General features: G+C 34.9%; 1 protein-coding gene across 1 annotated transcript in view; it reads left to right on the top strand.

Moving 5' to 3' along the window:
• Window positions 1-13,366, top strand: part of LOC309639979 (glutamate decarboxylase 2-like) — a 150,187-nt gene extending 136,821 nt beyond the window's left edge. The window contains exon 10 of the mRNA XM_082417988.1: window positions 606-13,366. Coding sequence (XP_082274114.1) covers window positions 606-633 — 28 coding nt within the window. The 3' untranslated portion in view covers window positions 634-13,366. The remainder of the gene's footprint in view (window positions 1-605) is intronic.
• The last annotated feature ends 3,276 nt before the right edge of the window (window positions 13,367-16,642 follow it).

Raw genomic sequence — 16,642 nt, 5'->3', positions numbered from 1 at the left:
TCAATAGTTATAGAATGCCTTCCTCTTCCTCTCCGAGTCTCAGTACCACTTTGTCTAATAACAATAACCCAAGACCGTAATGTGATCTAATGTCACATGCATGGTATTGTTTTAGGAGCTGTGCAAGACAATTAAACAGATAGAATTTGTCTCTGTAAAATTTACAAAACTATGTTTTGCTGCAAAACAGTGACCTTGTAGAAAAACTCAAGATGTATTGTAAATTCCAAGAGCGGAAGTTAGAATACCAAAAGATACTACTACTTTTCCATTTTCTATTTCATTTTACCTCTCCCAGATACTTCTACTTGAATTGCCATATAAATATACATAAAATGTCACACAACCTTCTTTAATGCATTCTAGCACACTTGCATTATTTTGTGAGTTTGGTAATCGTGAATCATGGAGTAACAAGAGCTACAGTATGAAGATAGAACATGCTGCCTTTTCTCTGTACTAAGCTGCTTCTTAAAAATTATCCCTGACAGTTTTAAATTGCCTGCAATTTACTTCAAGCTAATGATAGTTATGTAGCCATCTAGGATGTGGAACAGTATTTACTTGTAAAATTTCCTTTTAATGATATTTGCATTTATACACAGATTGCTCCAAAGATTAAAGCACAAATGATAGAGGAAGGCACAGGCATGCTAAACTACCAGCCTTATGGGGACAAGGTAAATTTTTTTCGAATGGTCTTTTCTAATCCTGCCACAAGACAAACTGATGTTGACTATGTTATTGATGAAATTCAAAGACTTGGGAAAGATTTATGATACTGCAATATGATTTTGAATACCAAATCTAAACACCGACTTTAAAGATTTACTCCTGAAGATAATAAGAAAGGAATATTATAAATGATATTCTTTCTTCAGAACGTTTGATTCTCTTTTATCCTGTTATGCAAGATGATGAAAGGGCAGTGGGTCATTGAAGATTGATAGATAGATAGATAATAGATTCAATTTTGTTTATGTATTTGTTGTTTTCATTAATTCAATGAAAGATTATTGAAAATCCATTAACTGTCAGGGACTTTTCTTGGTGTGTTAGAATATTTCAGTAAATAAGAAAGACAAAAATCCCTCCTCTTGTAAAGAAAGAAGTTCCATTGTGAACATTCGGTAAGTTAACATATATTTACATGCTTGAATTAGTTGCATAAAGACTTCCCGAGGTGAAATCATTTTCAATAACATATGGTAGTATTCTGTTTCTGTAAAAAATAAAATAATACATATGATGTTTCTCTATTTCAATAAATCAGATGAACAAAACGTTCTGTATTTTGGAGCAGAGAGTCAGGGAAGAGAATGACAAGGGCTGACATATTTGCCTTTTGATCCCTGCATTTTTATTTAGAAGGAACTGTGGCTTCTACCAAGCTTCTATGCAATGATTTAATTCATTTTTTTCTGCAATGCCATTTTTAATGTCTCTAAAGATCAACAACAGTGGCATCGTTTTATAATTCTCCAAAAGTATATTGGCCATAGTTCACAAAATGGAATCGGGTAGCTCCACACTGATGATAAAATTAGTATTTTTCAGCTCCTTTTTTGAGAAAATAGAGTTAACATTAATTGAGCACTTATGGTATGCTAAGCATCTTAACTTGCATGGTTTCATTTATTTCTCCCAATATTACGATTTAAAGTGATTTATTATCCCCATTTCATGAATGAGAAGATGAAGATTTAAAGAGTTTAAATAATGTGTCTAACAGCATGCTGCTGATAAGTAATAAAACCCAAATTTGAAGCTAGCCAGGTTTTTTCTCAAGTGTGTATGACAAAGAACCTGCTAAATGCCTTGATGCAATTCACATACACTACCTACCAGTCCAGCCATTTGTCAAATCACTTGACTTATGCAGATCTCTTTCCTCTTCTCCGAAATAGGAATAATAATGGTGCCTATACTGCAGGGGTGTTGTTAGAATAAAATAAAATAATTGTGTTAAATATTTTTAAAAACTTTGAATCACTCTGTGTGTGTTAGTTTTTTTCCTTCACAATGTGTACGTATATCAAATCATCATGATGCACAATACAATTTTAATTGTCAATTATAACACAATAAAGCTGAAAAAAATTAAAAGATATTTTCTCAATATAGGAAAAAATCAAATAATTTTGTAACTTCAAAGAGAGCTGAGATCTTAAAAATTAGTATTACATGAGAAAACTAAATGGAAATATAGAATTGAATTTAGAGAAAAATACAAAGAGGAAAAGGATTTAATATAGTATATGTATAACTCCTTCTTTATAGCCCATTAACAATTATTTCCCACCAATAGACAAAGAGGAAGCAGACCCAATAAGAGATCTGTAGTCTTGGCTGTGTATAGGCTCAGTGCATAATCGTTAGTTTTGCATATTTAATTTTTTATTATGTCAAATATAGCCAGAGATTTAAAATATTAAAATCTCCAGCACAAAAATTCACAAACCACTTTTGACACATTCGATCTGTCACAGCACCTTCTCCATACACTAATCTTTTTTTGTGTTTCAGTTGCATTTTTACCTTTCTTGAAATAATAAAGCATAATATGCTGAAAATGTTGCTCTTTTTCCTCTATATTCAATATTAAAATGGCTACACAAAAATTCACCAATTTTGATTTTTTTAAAAAATGCACACTGATATGACAGCTGTCACAATACAATCTAACAAAATTGTTTTGAATGAAGTTAAAGACAACTAAGTGCTACTACAGCCATCTTATGGAAAAAAACTCAACAAACTTTTTGGCCAACCCAGTAGCTAGACTAGGTAAAAATAAAGTTCCATAACATTGGTTTTATCTTTATTAATCATTCAGGGTACAATCAAATATTGTCATGGTTCTTCATTACAGAGGAGATTGTACCCTTCTGTTTTTCAAGCTCTGTTGCATCCATTCAAGTTAAATGTCTGAAAACTTCTATATTTTAGAAATAAAAACACATGAATTGGGATAGAGATTCTTTTCAATCGTTCTTCTACCATATAAATAAGACATTTCATGTCCAAAGTTTTTCTCAGAGGAAACATAAAATTGATTATGCTACAGACTTTGATAGTTTGTGTCTTTGTGAAATACAGGGAAGAGCAGTTTAATTATCTAAGTGCAATGTATCCCTTGATAAGAATTACTGCTCTATTCGGGAGGGTTTGTTCCAAATGCGATCTGGTATGTCAGAAACATAAATCTGTTTCTTCCCTATGCATTATTCATAACTGCTTATCATTACATAAAGTTTATCAAGCACAGATTAAACATTTCCTTTTCAAAAAATGTGCCTCAAGTTTCTTTGTCCCTATAGCCACAATTTTAGGTATTGGTTTTATTTCTTAATGAACACTTTGAAATAAGAATATACTAAATCATAAGAATACTTTAATATATATTGCATAGGTTATATAAATTAGTTAAAACAGTGCTTTCTTCCAATATCAGTTCTGTGAATTAAGCAAGTATATGTTGTAGAGTTTTGAGAAATCTACAGTCTGCTTTATTCAGTAGTGTCTTGTTAATAACAAGGAACCTAATAAGAATTGTTCTCTCTATTTTGAGGTATACAGCATTTTCAATTATTTGGATACCTATTTTACACGTGTTGAAAAACTGTAACATTTAAATTAAAGAAAGGATAATACTCATTAACCTGTGTCATCCCCCCACCCTTGAACTTGGATTATTTTTTATTTTATGGCCAGTTAAAATTATTTTATCCACAGAACACGATTCCCTTTGCTGTGTTCTCTCAACCAAGGTTCTGACACAAACCTTGTATTACATGAAATAATGTGTGAGTTTTCTTTCCATAACTTACAGGAATTCTATAAAATGGGCTCCTTTCTTGCTGTGAAGAGACTTAGTTTAACATAAAATTCTTAAAGGGATATTACTAACTTTATCTTTTTCTTTTGAACTTTTTCCAGATATATGACATATAATAAATAGCATTGGTTTAACCAACAGAGATGACTTCCAGAGAGACTGTGTCTCCTGAACTTACGGTAGAACAGGGTAGACCAAAAAGTGAAAATAATGTGTTTTTAAATTTTATTTTCAATTCAAAGTGCTAGTATAGAATTGTGCATAACACATAGAGAAAACTTGAAACATATAACAACATCCAAAAGGGGTTCTGAAATATTTAGATTCTTACCAGGCAGATAATGTGGAGCAATGATAATCAGAGTTACGTGGAGAATCAAAAATACTTTAAACAGTTTGATATTGCTGGAGTAGGGTATAAAATTACGGAGTTCTGCTTCAAGTAGCTAGAGAATTATAGGTCCTTAAATTTAGCATTTTGACAATGTGTAAACAACTAAAGTGAATGCAATGGGGGTAATAAAATAAAACTTGTATTGATGAGGGGGGAAAAGACATTGATTTTGATGGCAGTTTCAAGGACTGACTGGAGGAGGAGTAGGTCTTAGAGGCCATTGCAATAATCCAAGAAAAGATAAGAACTTAGCAGTGCAAGGTAATAGGGAATTAAGTTTCGGCAGTGAATTTGCCAAAGTGCATTGAGAAGATAAAAGTCCAGAGAGCCTTAAGTTTCTAGCTTGAGAGACAGCTTAGATCTCAGTAGCTCAGGAATCCAAAACGGAGACCCATATTAGCACAATGTCATTGTTTTATTTAACTTGCATATAGAAAACAAGATGAAACGTATGGATTTACAGGGCTTAGATCTCTGGAAAATATCACACGAGTTATATAGCTACCTGAATATAAAGTAGAGATGTTTCATGACTGAAAAAGCTCCCTTCCATGTAATTAATGTAGCATCATACATTACCTAGAGACTTCATATGTTAATGTAGTCTGAACCAGTGAGAAAGGACCTGGGGAACTCTTTGACAATCCCATGCCTCTGTCTACTTTGTGCTTCGCAATTACTTGTATCCTAGAAATTCTTAGTAAATCTTCGTACTGAACAAGATCTCTGAGTCTGATTTGACAATTCAGATCCTTTGTATTAGCTCAATGATTATCTTACCCAGGAGACTGAGAAGAAATGCTTTAAGACCCTGGTCTAAGTTAATTCCTTCACTGTTTCCAGTGCAGCCCTATAGAAGTGGGTCTGGAATGGAGAAAAGTCACAGTGGCACAGGACTGACTCTAAACAATCTCTCTTTTGCTGAATCATAATTGCTTTATATTCTTGGGGTCTTCAGTTTTTTGTTTGGCATTTGTCTGAGCTCAGTTGGTCCCTTAATTCCTTTTGAATGAAGAGTCAGGCTTTTTTTTTTTTTTCCTTTTTGTTTTGTTTTGTTTTCCCTCTAATGTCTGGCTTTCACATTAGTCCTCCATCTAGGACACAACTTTTAATGTTTATTCTGCCCAATCAGCCCCTTGCTATTCCCCTGAGCTGCTTGCCCAGCCTTCATCAAGAGATGAGGACTATTGGCTCCACCCAGAGGCTATGCCTGTCACCTTTGTTTGCTATATTTCGAATGGTAGCCAACCCTTTCCATCTAAAATGTCCATCTAAATATACCTGTTTTTTTTCCTAATCTAACCCCCCCATGGAATGTGGGTACAAATTCAATAAATATCTTTACAAGAATATTGGAATTTTTCCCATCTCATGTGAGATTTCTTATGTCTAGGTCCCCATTATAGTTTCCCTTTCACAAATGTAAGAATGAACGGGCATTAAATCTTTCTGATCTTCACTCTTACACAGAATGTCTTTTCACATAGAAAAAAAAACCCAAAACTTTGCAAGACACTTCCTTGATAAAGTGATGATAGTGGCCATGCTGATATGTTATTTAAACTATCTGTAGGAATAATAGATATCCCATTAAACCATACCTGTATACTCTCAAACTAATAGCCATTTATAAAGAACACTGTTGTGGGACTTTCCTGGTGGCGCAGTGGTTAAGAATCCACCTGCCAATGCAGGGGACACGGGTTCGAGCCTCGGTCCAGGAAGATCCCACATGCCACAGAGCACCTAAGCCCGTGCGCCACAACTACTGAGCCTGCGCTCTACAGCCCATGAGCCACAACTACTGAGCCCACGTGCCACAACTACTGAAGCCCACACACCTAGAGCCTGTGCTCCACAACAAGAGAAGCCACCACAATGAGAAGCCCGCGCACCGCAACGAAGAGTAGCCCCTGCTCGCCGCGACTAGAGAAAGCCCGTGTGCAACAATGAAGACCCAACACAGCCATAAATAAATAAATAAATAAATAAAAATAAGTTAAAAAAAAAAAACACTGTTGTGCCTTAAATTCTACAGTTCGTTGGATATTCAAACAGTCTTACCATCTCCAAGCTTCCTCTCAGTACTCTGAAATATCCTGTTAAGAATAACTTTAAAATTTCTTAAAGAAGCAGCTTTGGTACATCTAGTTGCAAACCTTACCATGTTTTAAATTATAAAATAATTAAAATAGCTTTGGTTAATAAATTCTAGCAGTACTTTATGAGCCTATGGTCCTTGAAAGGCTATGAATATTTTTGCAATTTTTACTTTGATTACAAACAAATAGTCTAATTGGGTTCTATAACCTCCTAAGTTTAAATCACTGGTAAACGGCACTATGAAAATCCTATGAAAGCATTTGTTGAAAATGAGATACTAGCCAGTAATAATCTAATTTCTGATAGCCATTTTCTAGATTAAAATCACTTTGGCATATTTTAGCTGATTCTGTTTTCTAAAGAAGGCATAGTCACAAACTTTGTGAAAATAAAAAGCATGACAAACAGCTTAAAGAGCATAGATGCTGGAACCAGGCAAACTGCCCCTTACTAGCAAGTTCCCTGGTCTCCCTGTAGCCACTTTCCCCATCTCTATAATAAATAATAAGAATTCCTCATAGGTAAATGAATTAGTTTGTTTATATTAAGTTCTTTAAACAGTGCCTGAAGTCTTAAATACAGACCCTAGATACATGTTCATATTATTAATACTACAAACACAAGTTTTAAAATTGTTTTTTTGAGATAAGTTTTTGAACTCAGTGTTCAAAACTCATTTCCTTTCTAGTTTGTCATTCTGCCTTTCCATGTGCAAAGGCTTGTGTCAGAGGCACAATACAGAACAAATAGACAATAGTTGCACCTAAAGTGTGTGTAGATGTTTGATGGGGGCAGTAACAAGAAAGGTATGATCTGAAACTATTTAAAGAAGAACGATATAAAGATTATGAATCTATTACTTAAGTAAAAAGTATTTCAAATAATTTGACAAAATGAAAAAAATTTAAACATTTTTCAATTATATTCTTGTTTCATAATTTTATTTCCTAAGTGCAAAGAACACTACCTTTCTGATAAAATGACCAGACTTTATCAGAAAATGTAACATTAATCTAGAAGGAAGAGTCATAACTTTATCAGGAAAAGAAGTTTTATATAAATTTTATCCATGAATTATCCCTGATCCATGGTCGGTCAGTTTTCCTGTCTCCTATATATAGCATGCCCCTGGAGCTCAGTGTCGACCAGGCTGAAATACAGCAAGAATAAAGGTTATTTTTTTGGCTCCTACTCTCCATGTTTACCAGTATAAAGAGATATATAGAGACATTTATGAGAGTCGGAAATTTTTGAGACAGCAAGCAACACATTTGGATCAAAACGATGAATGTTATGTTTGCTGAGGTTGGTTCTGTATTCCCAGGCAGACCAAATAATCTTGGATACAGAGACCTCGAATACATTTGGAACTTGTACTTGGAGCTGACCCATGATTTCAGATTTTCTCTCGGCAACTCTGCAGCCCCATCTGAGAGTATCTTACCATTGTGGTCCCTTGGGAATATTTTATGGCACATTTAATTTTCCACAGGTAGTAAACACAGTATTTCTAAGTATCAGCTCCCCTATTTCCATTTGTCAAATCATTTAAATGTAAATAGAAATAGAAGTGAAGCCATACATATGCAAATTATCTCTGATTTAGCCAAGAGCTAGAGGTATGACATAATTCATAGTTTACGTTAATTCCCTTTGCCCAGATCACATAGCTCAGGGAATAATTGGCATAATTAAAAGTACAACTTCGTTCAACAATTTAACTTTAGTACATGCACTTCATTTCAGTGATTTATGGATAACTCTGAAAATCAACATTACTCAGCCCCTCTCAAATGCTATGGATCGATCCATGTATAATTACAGCAAACTCATTCGTTAACAGTGTTATAAATTAAAATTTTTCCTTTGAACAGATGATTTATTATGATCATTCAACAGTGCTGGATTTTTGTTACAATGACTGTATTGAAAAGTTAAATGCCTCCAGGAAGTAAGGTGACAAAAATATGAAAATGCCAACTATATAGAGTTGTTTTACAGCTTTATTAAATTTGGTTTCTACTTTTTCCTTGACTTTTAAAGCAAAGAATATTTCTGTGGGGTTTTTCCCCTTAAGTTAGAAGAGCAATTTTGCATCATGTTGCTCTAAATTTTATGCTTACCTTTCACCCCCTAACTCCAAGGCCATCAAAAGTAGAGACTTTCTTAATTGAATATTGTGAGGCAGGGATCAGTCTAGGACCTGGTGTATATTAGGGACCAAAAGGAGCTGGAGTATTTGGTGATTGATTTATACATTCACAAGTCCTCACAATAATGCACATACCAAATGAGATCACATGCAAGTAAAGATAGTTTTGTGAGACCTGGCTAAATGTTACTAGTTATTTGTGACATTTAGAACTTGATATGAAAATCAGAGAAATTTAAGTTGTTTCTGTTTTCTAGGAACAGAAACACTTTATTGCAGACTTTTGGGTCAATACTGTAAATTCTATACCCTGAGTCTCCCAGGCTTCTCTGAAGTGCATAATTATTGCCAATCAAAAGTACCTTGACTGATCTCATGCAACCCAATTACAAGACCTAGTATAAAACTACAGTAATCAAGACAGTGTGGTATTGGTGAAAGGATAGATACATAGATTACTGGAACAGAATAGACAGTACAGCAATAAACCCACATAAATATGCGAAATCGATTTTTGACAAAGATCCAAAGATAAATTGATTGAGAAATGATATCTTTTAAGTAAGTGGTGCCACACACACACACAAAAATCTTGACCCATAGCTCACAACTTATACATAGAAAATACAGAAGAAAAAACTTGTTGGGTCAGTCAAAAAGTTTTTAGCAAAATTCATAAAAGAAAAATTGGAGCTTTATCAAAATTAAAAACTTTAGGTCTGTGAAAATACAGTTAAAAGAAAGAGAAGACAAGCTATAAACTGGGAGAAAATCATGTTTCTGACAAAAGGCTTGTTTGCAGATTATATAAGAACTCTCAAAACTCAACCATAAGAAAAGAAACAACCTGATATTAAAGAATAAGCAAAAGAACTGAACAGGTACTTCATCAAAGAAGATAAGTGGATGGCAAATAAGTGCACGAAAATATGTTCAAATTATTCATTAGTAAAATGCCCGTTAAAACCACGAGATATCACTGCATACTTACTAGAATGAAAAAAAAAATTGGCAATACCAATTGCTGGCAAGAATGTCGACCAACTCTAACTCTCCTACATTGGTGGTGGGAATGCAAAACAGTGCAGCCATAGCAGAAAACAATTTGACCTTTACGTATAAAGTTAGAGATAGACTTCCTATAAATCTCAGCAAATTCCACTTCTAGTTACTTGTCTAAGAGGAATAGAAACTTATGTTTGTATAAATCCTGCATGCAAATGTTTGTTTATAGTAGCTTTATTTCTTATCACCGAAAGCAAGATACAACCTAAATGTCCTTCAGCCAGTAAGTGGATAAACCAACTGTGGCAAATATTCCATTGTATACTCTCAGTAAGAAAGATAAAATTTTGATTTCCGTAACAACATAGATGACTCTCAAATTCATTCTGATAAGTGAAGGAAATTATGCACAGATTGTAGGAAAAGGCAAAATTATTGGAGACAGATCAGATGAGTGATTCCCAGGGGCTGCAAGTCAGGGGGAGGGATTGTCTATAAAAGGTCAAGGGATTTGGGAGGTGATTAAACTATTTTGTGTCATGACTGTAGTGGTGGATACATTACTCTATGCCTTTGTGAAAACCCACAGAACTGTACACCACAAAAAGTTAAGTTTTACTGTTTGTACTTTCTAAAATAAAAAACAATAATTTGGAAAATTAAAGCAAAGTAATGATTACTTTGTTCTCAGTTGCACTTCCTCTGAAGTAAGACAATGATTTGATTCAATGGTTAGAGAGTTGATTTGAGACAAGTAGGAGTTACAAAATACCATGCACCAGTAAATGTTTCAAAATATTTTCAAAATATTTCGAGATATTATCCTGTTACTATACTACTAAAATTTGGGGATTCACCATGTTTGTTATAATCGTTTTACCAGATGTATTAATTGTATCTTATAACGTGGATGGACTTTATTTTTACTTTGTTCCGTTGGCAGAAACTTCAAGAGGCAAAAAAATGTTAGAATCCAAAAGTTCATGATGGATTCATCCAGGAAGTAATATCGATTTTAGGTGCCGTTTCCATTGTGTTTGGGGCAAAGATGTCTATAATTGCTTCTATTGCTAAAAAACGAAATTTGCAATTATCTATTGATAGGTATTCCTTCATAGTAGAATCACTAATGATAAGATATATGGAGACAAATAATTGACTTGAATATGTTCATTAGACATAAATCAAGGAAAGAAAGATTTTACAAATATAATTAAAAGAGCCTATATTTTACAACTAGAGCCACATGAAAAACTTCTACTTTGGCAGAAAACCTGAACATCTACTCTGATAGATGATCTGAAGTCTGAAAATAAGAGCGAGTCACAGAAATTTGGGAGAAATCAGTATTTAATAGGATCGCATTTAATGGGCTTCTGTCTGGTTCTTCTCAAGCAAAGGAAAATAGAGAAGTTCATATCAGACTTTCTCTCCTTCATTTCAGGTGACTGATCACTCAGTGGGTCTTCCACATTTGTTGCCATGACAACAGAGATGTGGAGATAGGGAAATGATTAACTGTGGCTCTTTAGAAACTCAATTATATGTTTGATAGGATGATGTGGCTGAAAAAAATGACAGTGCAGCACAGTGTTCCATAGATTCAATCTGAGTTTTCTTTTTGTACAAGCTGTCTTCTGAACCGTCCCATCAATATTTATATCAAACCCTGATAAACTGTTTTCTCTTGATCCAGTGGTCCTCACAGGCTATTGCTTCTTCCAACTACATACATTTCCACAATATTGTCCACTGACAACTCTACTGCTGTGCCCAATATACACTTATTACCAGCTTGCTGGTTTTCCTGTTGCTTGTTCATCTACAGCAGAAGAGAAAGTTCTTGCTCAACTGGCCTGTGGACACAATCAACTGAGTTATAAATCTTAACTCTGTCTTTACATATATATCCCCACTCATAGGAAATTTTTTCTGAACTAATAATGCCTCCTTCAATAATAGATACTTATATTCAGGTAGACAATTATCTCTACAAGGATAGGGACTGCTTATGGGACTACCATCTTGTAACCAGGGCCAATGACATGAGTGTCAACAATACAATTAGTGTATGTTTACTGACTTGGATAGTACATTAGTTGCAATGACATGCTTGGCAAACTGGCTCTCTTGCTGGACAGTAACGTCTTCTGGGCCAGGGATGATTCTATTCCTGGCAAATAATGGGTGTGCAGCGATGCCTAGTATATCAATGGGTGTCATGCACTTAGCTCTACAAATGTAATGCTTCAAGGTTTTGATAGCTATAGGATGAGGGAATTTAGAACTGTTGCACTCTGTGTTATAACAGGTGTCATTTCTCATTCCCTGTTTACAGTGGAGAAATGGTAGAGAGGGAAATGGTACTGAATAATTTAATACAAAGAGCATATACCTCATAAACCACACACATATAAAAATGACATAAAATCAGGAGCAATTACATAAAACAAAAGTTAATTCTTTCGTTATTATATATGGCCCTAAGCAGGTCATTAGTATCCTGAATTTCAAGGTTTTAGGTGGGTGTATCATGAGGAAGCAAAAGCAGAATTTTAAAAACACAGTGACATTATTCAATTACTATTCACACATTATCTTGCCAAGGTCTTAATGGCGTTCTTCAGTCATTAAGCAGTCTTCTACAGTGTTTTACTAGAGAAAGATCACTTGGCTGGAACTCAGTGCTTTGGGTGTTTGAAGCTTGTTTTGTCTAGTAGTTCTTAAACTCTGGGTCATGACCCCACATGTTGGCCCATTTCAGTGGTTCTCCAAGGGATCTTTTGAAAAAAACACAAATGCATAGACCCGCCCAGACAAATTAAATCAGAATTTCTGAGATTGTGATCAGAATATTTTTCTTAAAGTATCCCCAGTGATTCTGAAAAAAGTTACAGTTGAATCACTGGCTTATCAGCCAGTAAAGTTAAAATAGAAAAGTCTGACCTCACTGAGTTATATCCCCTAAACAGCCATCAATAAATTGGCTAGTTTTTTGAAAGAATGAATGTTCACATTTATTGTACACAATGTTTTGCTCTACCACAACATTTGATGAAAGATCATATATTTACTTTGAGCCAAAATATACAATATACAATTGACCCAAAGAGCTCATTATCTGAGCATTTAATATATTAATAGTATGATATATGTTATTTGGATAGATATTCTAAGTAGAAAAATATGAGATTGTTGAACAAGGCCTTTTGATATTGAGAGAAGCAATTATTCATTCTGGAATGGAAGTAGCTGAATTTATTTTAATCACATCTCTCCCCAAATAAAAAAGAATCATGCAATTTGTAAAACTATAGGATATAAGTAAAAAATTATTCTAAGGATACTTAAAGGTCTGATGTAAATGACTTCTAGTTCAGTTACAGGGATTAGAGATGACCTATTTTATTTCTTTATAATCTAATGTGTATCAACTAATCTGAGACAACTTAAAACCAACTACTTAAAATAAAAGAGATTGATGTTCTTAAGGGCAGGGAAAGAATAAGAAAGTGGCAGCAACTCTTCCTCTTCTCTATAACTTATTCACCAGGTAAGGATGTCTCAGGATTGGTTTTCCTCTCCCTCTGGGTAGACAAGGTATGCAACAAAAGAAGAGTTAATCCAGTCTTTGATTTCAACTAAATACAGTTAGAGGAGCTTGTTGGAAAACATCCTTCTATTTTCAAGGTATAAAGAATAAATCTAAATTGGAGAAGTCTGGAATGTATGTCATCTGTCTATATCTAAAGGTCAAACCTCTAATAATATATCAGGCTTTGATAAAAGAAACATTTATATAAAAATTTTGGCCTCCAAAAATTCTTAACTTCTATGTTGCTGATATAAGCATAATATTAAAAAAAAAAAGAAATTCTCCTGTCAAATGATGTATCCTCAAGATATTCTAAATAAGTAAAACAAACCTTTGGCAAAATGATCAATAAAAAGATAGAAGTACAAGTTAACACTTAAGAGGAAACAGGGCTTTAAATACAGATTCTATAGAGATTTTTAAAATCATAATAAAATTCAAAGCAAAAACTAATGCTAGTAATTTTGAAGGACATACTACCATAATTTTCTTAAGAAGAAGTAGAAAAATAGAAGAAAATGAAAACATTAAATGACTCAGTAACTTTGCTGCCCTATAATAGAGACATAGAGCAGGTCTTGGTAATTTTATAGATGGGCTTTATACACCCTCAAGGAACAGATAATACAAACTTTATCACAGACTAAGAAAACAGAGAGACCCCTCAATCCATTTTATATATGTATTCTAACTTTTAATAAGACCAAAATAGAATAGTATAATAAAATTACATTTTATACCAAAACCCTTGTGAACACTGAGGTGTATATTCTAAATAAAACACCATCAAATCATATTTAGTAGGGACTTCCCTGGTGGCACAGTGGTTAAGAATCCGCCTGCCAATGCAGGGGACACGGGTTCGATACCTGGTCCAGGAAGAGGCCACATGCCACGGAGCAACTAAGCCTGTGTGCCACAACTACTGAGCCCGTGCGCCACAGCTACTGAAGCCCGTGCGCCACAGCTACTGAAGCCCGCGTGCCTAAAGACCGTGCTCCGCAACAAGAGAAGCCACCGCAATGAGAAGCCCGCGCTCAGCAACGAAGACCCAACACAGCCAAAAATAAATAAATAAATATAATATTAAAAAAGAAATCATATTTAGCAGTGTATGCCCATCTAAAAGAAGACTCAATATCTTAAAATAGAATGCTCTTCTAATTAATCTTTACATTCAAAGCAATTTCGGTCAAATTCTCAGCCGGTGTTTTGTGTTTATTTTTCAAAAATTCACAACCTGATCTCAAACTTCTTATAACAGAATAAAGAACCACAAATACCCAAGTCATTCTGAAGCTTAAGTATTGGGAAGAAGAACTTGCCTTACAGAATATCAAAACTTCCTGCAAAACTCAAGTAATTCAGGCACGAGTACTGGCAGAAGAGTAGATCAATAACTTAATGTACGACTGGGACTGAAAGTGAGAATTCATATACATGTGATAGAAAAGTAACAATGTGGTGAGCAAGATACACACCAATTTCAGGATGCATAACTTCCTTCTTGAGACAGGAAATAGTCAGAATAGCATTTCAACAAAACATGGAAATTTACATTTCTTTTTTTCCCAGTTTTATTGAGAAATAATTGGCATACATCCCTCTTTAAGGTGTACAGCATGATGGTTTGATTTACATACATTGTGAAATGATGACCACAGAAGGTTCAGCTAACATCCATCATCTCATAGAGATACAATAAAAAGAAAACGAAGAAAAGGAAGAAAAATTTTCTCCTTTTGATGAGAACTCAGGATTTACGCTCTTAATAACTTTCCTATATATCATGCAGCAGTGTTAAGTATCGGAGGAAGGTGGTAAAATGTACAAACTTCCAGTTATAAGCACTAGGGGTGTAATGTACAACAGGATGACTGTAATTAAGACTGCTGCAGAGTACGTAGAAAAGATGGCAAGTCACATTTCTTTCATCTTAGGCAAATACAAAAAACAGTATTAAGGTTTGTTTATGTGAATGATGGTGAATGGATATTTGTTAAATCATCTTCTATACGATTGAAATATTTCATATTTAAACAAATGAAAAAATCATTTTTAGTGTAGTTGAGAAACGTAAACTGAAAGTCAGAAAACTGGAATTTTAGCTCCTTTTAGCCTTTAATCATCTCTATAACTTAACTTTCTAAGGATCAGTGTTCTCGTTTATAAAATAAAGCCACTAGAATAGATGTGTGCCTTTAATCACCAGACGGTAATGTCCCTGGCTGCTCTAACCCATGTAATTCCCAGGAATTTCAATGTGCTTTGAATTTCAGCTGCATTTACCAGCCAGCCTGTATTTGTCAAGTAGGTGATACAGTTCCTAACTCCTCTTGCTTAATCCTCCGAGGAGGCAATTATGATAATATCATCAATGAATGCATTAACTGGCTCTTAATGTTTATCATTTCTAAGTCCTTCCTCATCTAATTATGACAAATGCCTGTGAATTCAAATATCCCAGTGGGAAAACAGTAAATGTGTACTGGGTTCCATCCAAAAGAATGCAAAGTGAGACTGGCTGGGCTCCAATTTTCCTTTGAAAAGAAGGCCTTAGCCAGGTCTGTGAAGGCATACGGTCCCTGCTGGTCTCTCTCTCCGGTTCAGTCTTTCCACATTCCATACAGCAGGAACAATCAAACACATCACCTTATGTAATTCTCTATACTCTTAACCTTAGAGTGTCTGCTTTACATGCTGATCAGACAGGCCTGTTAGGAGGGGATTTAGTAGAAACAATACTCCTGCTTCAATCATTTTCTTAACGAGAGCAGTGATCCCTTGCTGCCCTCCAGGCAATTCTCAAAGTTCTCCTTTAGCCTGGTCAGTTACAACTGGGGGCCGGGCAGAACTAGACCATAGGAAAAGGGGGAGGACGACATGACCAGTCACTCATTATACCCACACCATTCACGCATTTGGAAAAAGGCAATGAGAATTCAGAATAATCTTTCCAGTTACATTTTCCGCTTTGTAACCCACCTCACACCTTTCTGTCCTCTCCAACACAGAACCTCCGTACTCTCCCTCCCCGTTCCATTACTGAGCCTCTCGGAGCATCACCGCTGTCCCTCATGCCCAGCAAAGCCAGAATTCAAACTGAGAAGGTATTCACAAAGAAATCTCACACCTTGAAGGGGCCAGCACCCATTACACCGTATACCTGACCAAGCTGGCCTTAAGGTTCCCTCAGTTTGACTAAACTTTAGACAGACTTCTTGATTCTTAGCCAGACCCTGACCTTCCTCTTCTTAGAACATTTGCTTTAGAAAACTTGTAAATTCTTCCTCTATCCCTTTGAGATGTAAATGTTTTCAAAACTTCTTGCCAGTTTTACAATCTAAGAATGTCTTTTGGAAGAACCTGGGAGCCATGCCTTTGAAACGTCATCAAGTAAGACAGAGCCCCCATCTCCCAGCTTCTGTGGGCACCTTGTTCCAAGTTGTAAAACTACCTCTTGTCATGAAGATATGAGGGTTTTATTTTTCTTTGGGGTAAGGCCAATTAGCAAACACAGATGCCCTAAGATCTCAACACTCAAGCTCTTAAAGA

The sequence above is a fragment of the Balaenoptera physalus genome, assembly GCF_965194825.1.
Source record: "Balaenoptera physalus genome assembly, chromosome: 12".
Classification (NCBI taxonomy): Eukaryota; Metazoa; Chordata; class Mammalia; order Artiodactyla; family Balaenopteridae; genus Balaenoptera; species Balaenoptera physalus.
Note: the sequence above shows the minus strand (reverse complement) of the source record. Positions and strands in the feature narration are given on the sequence as shown.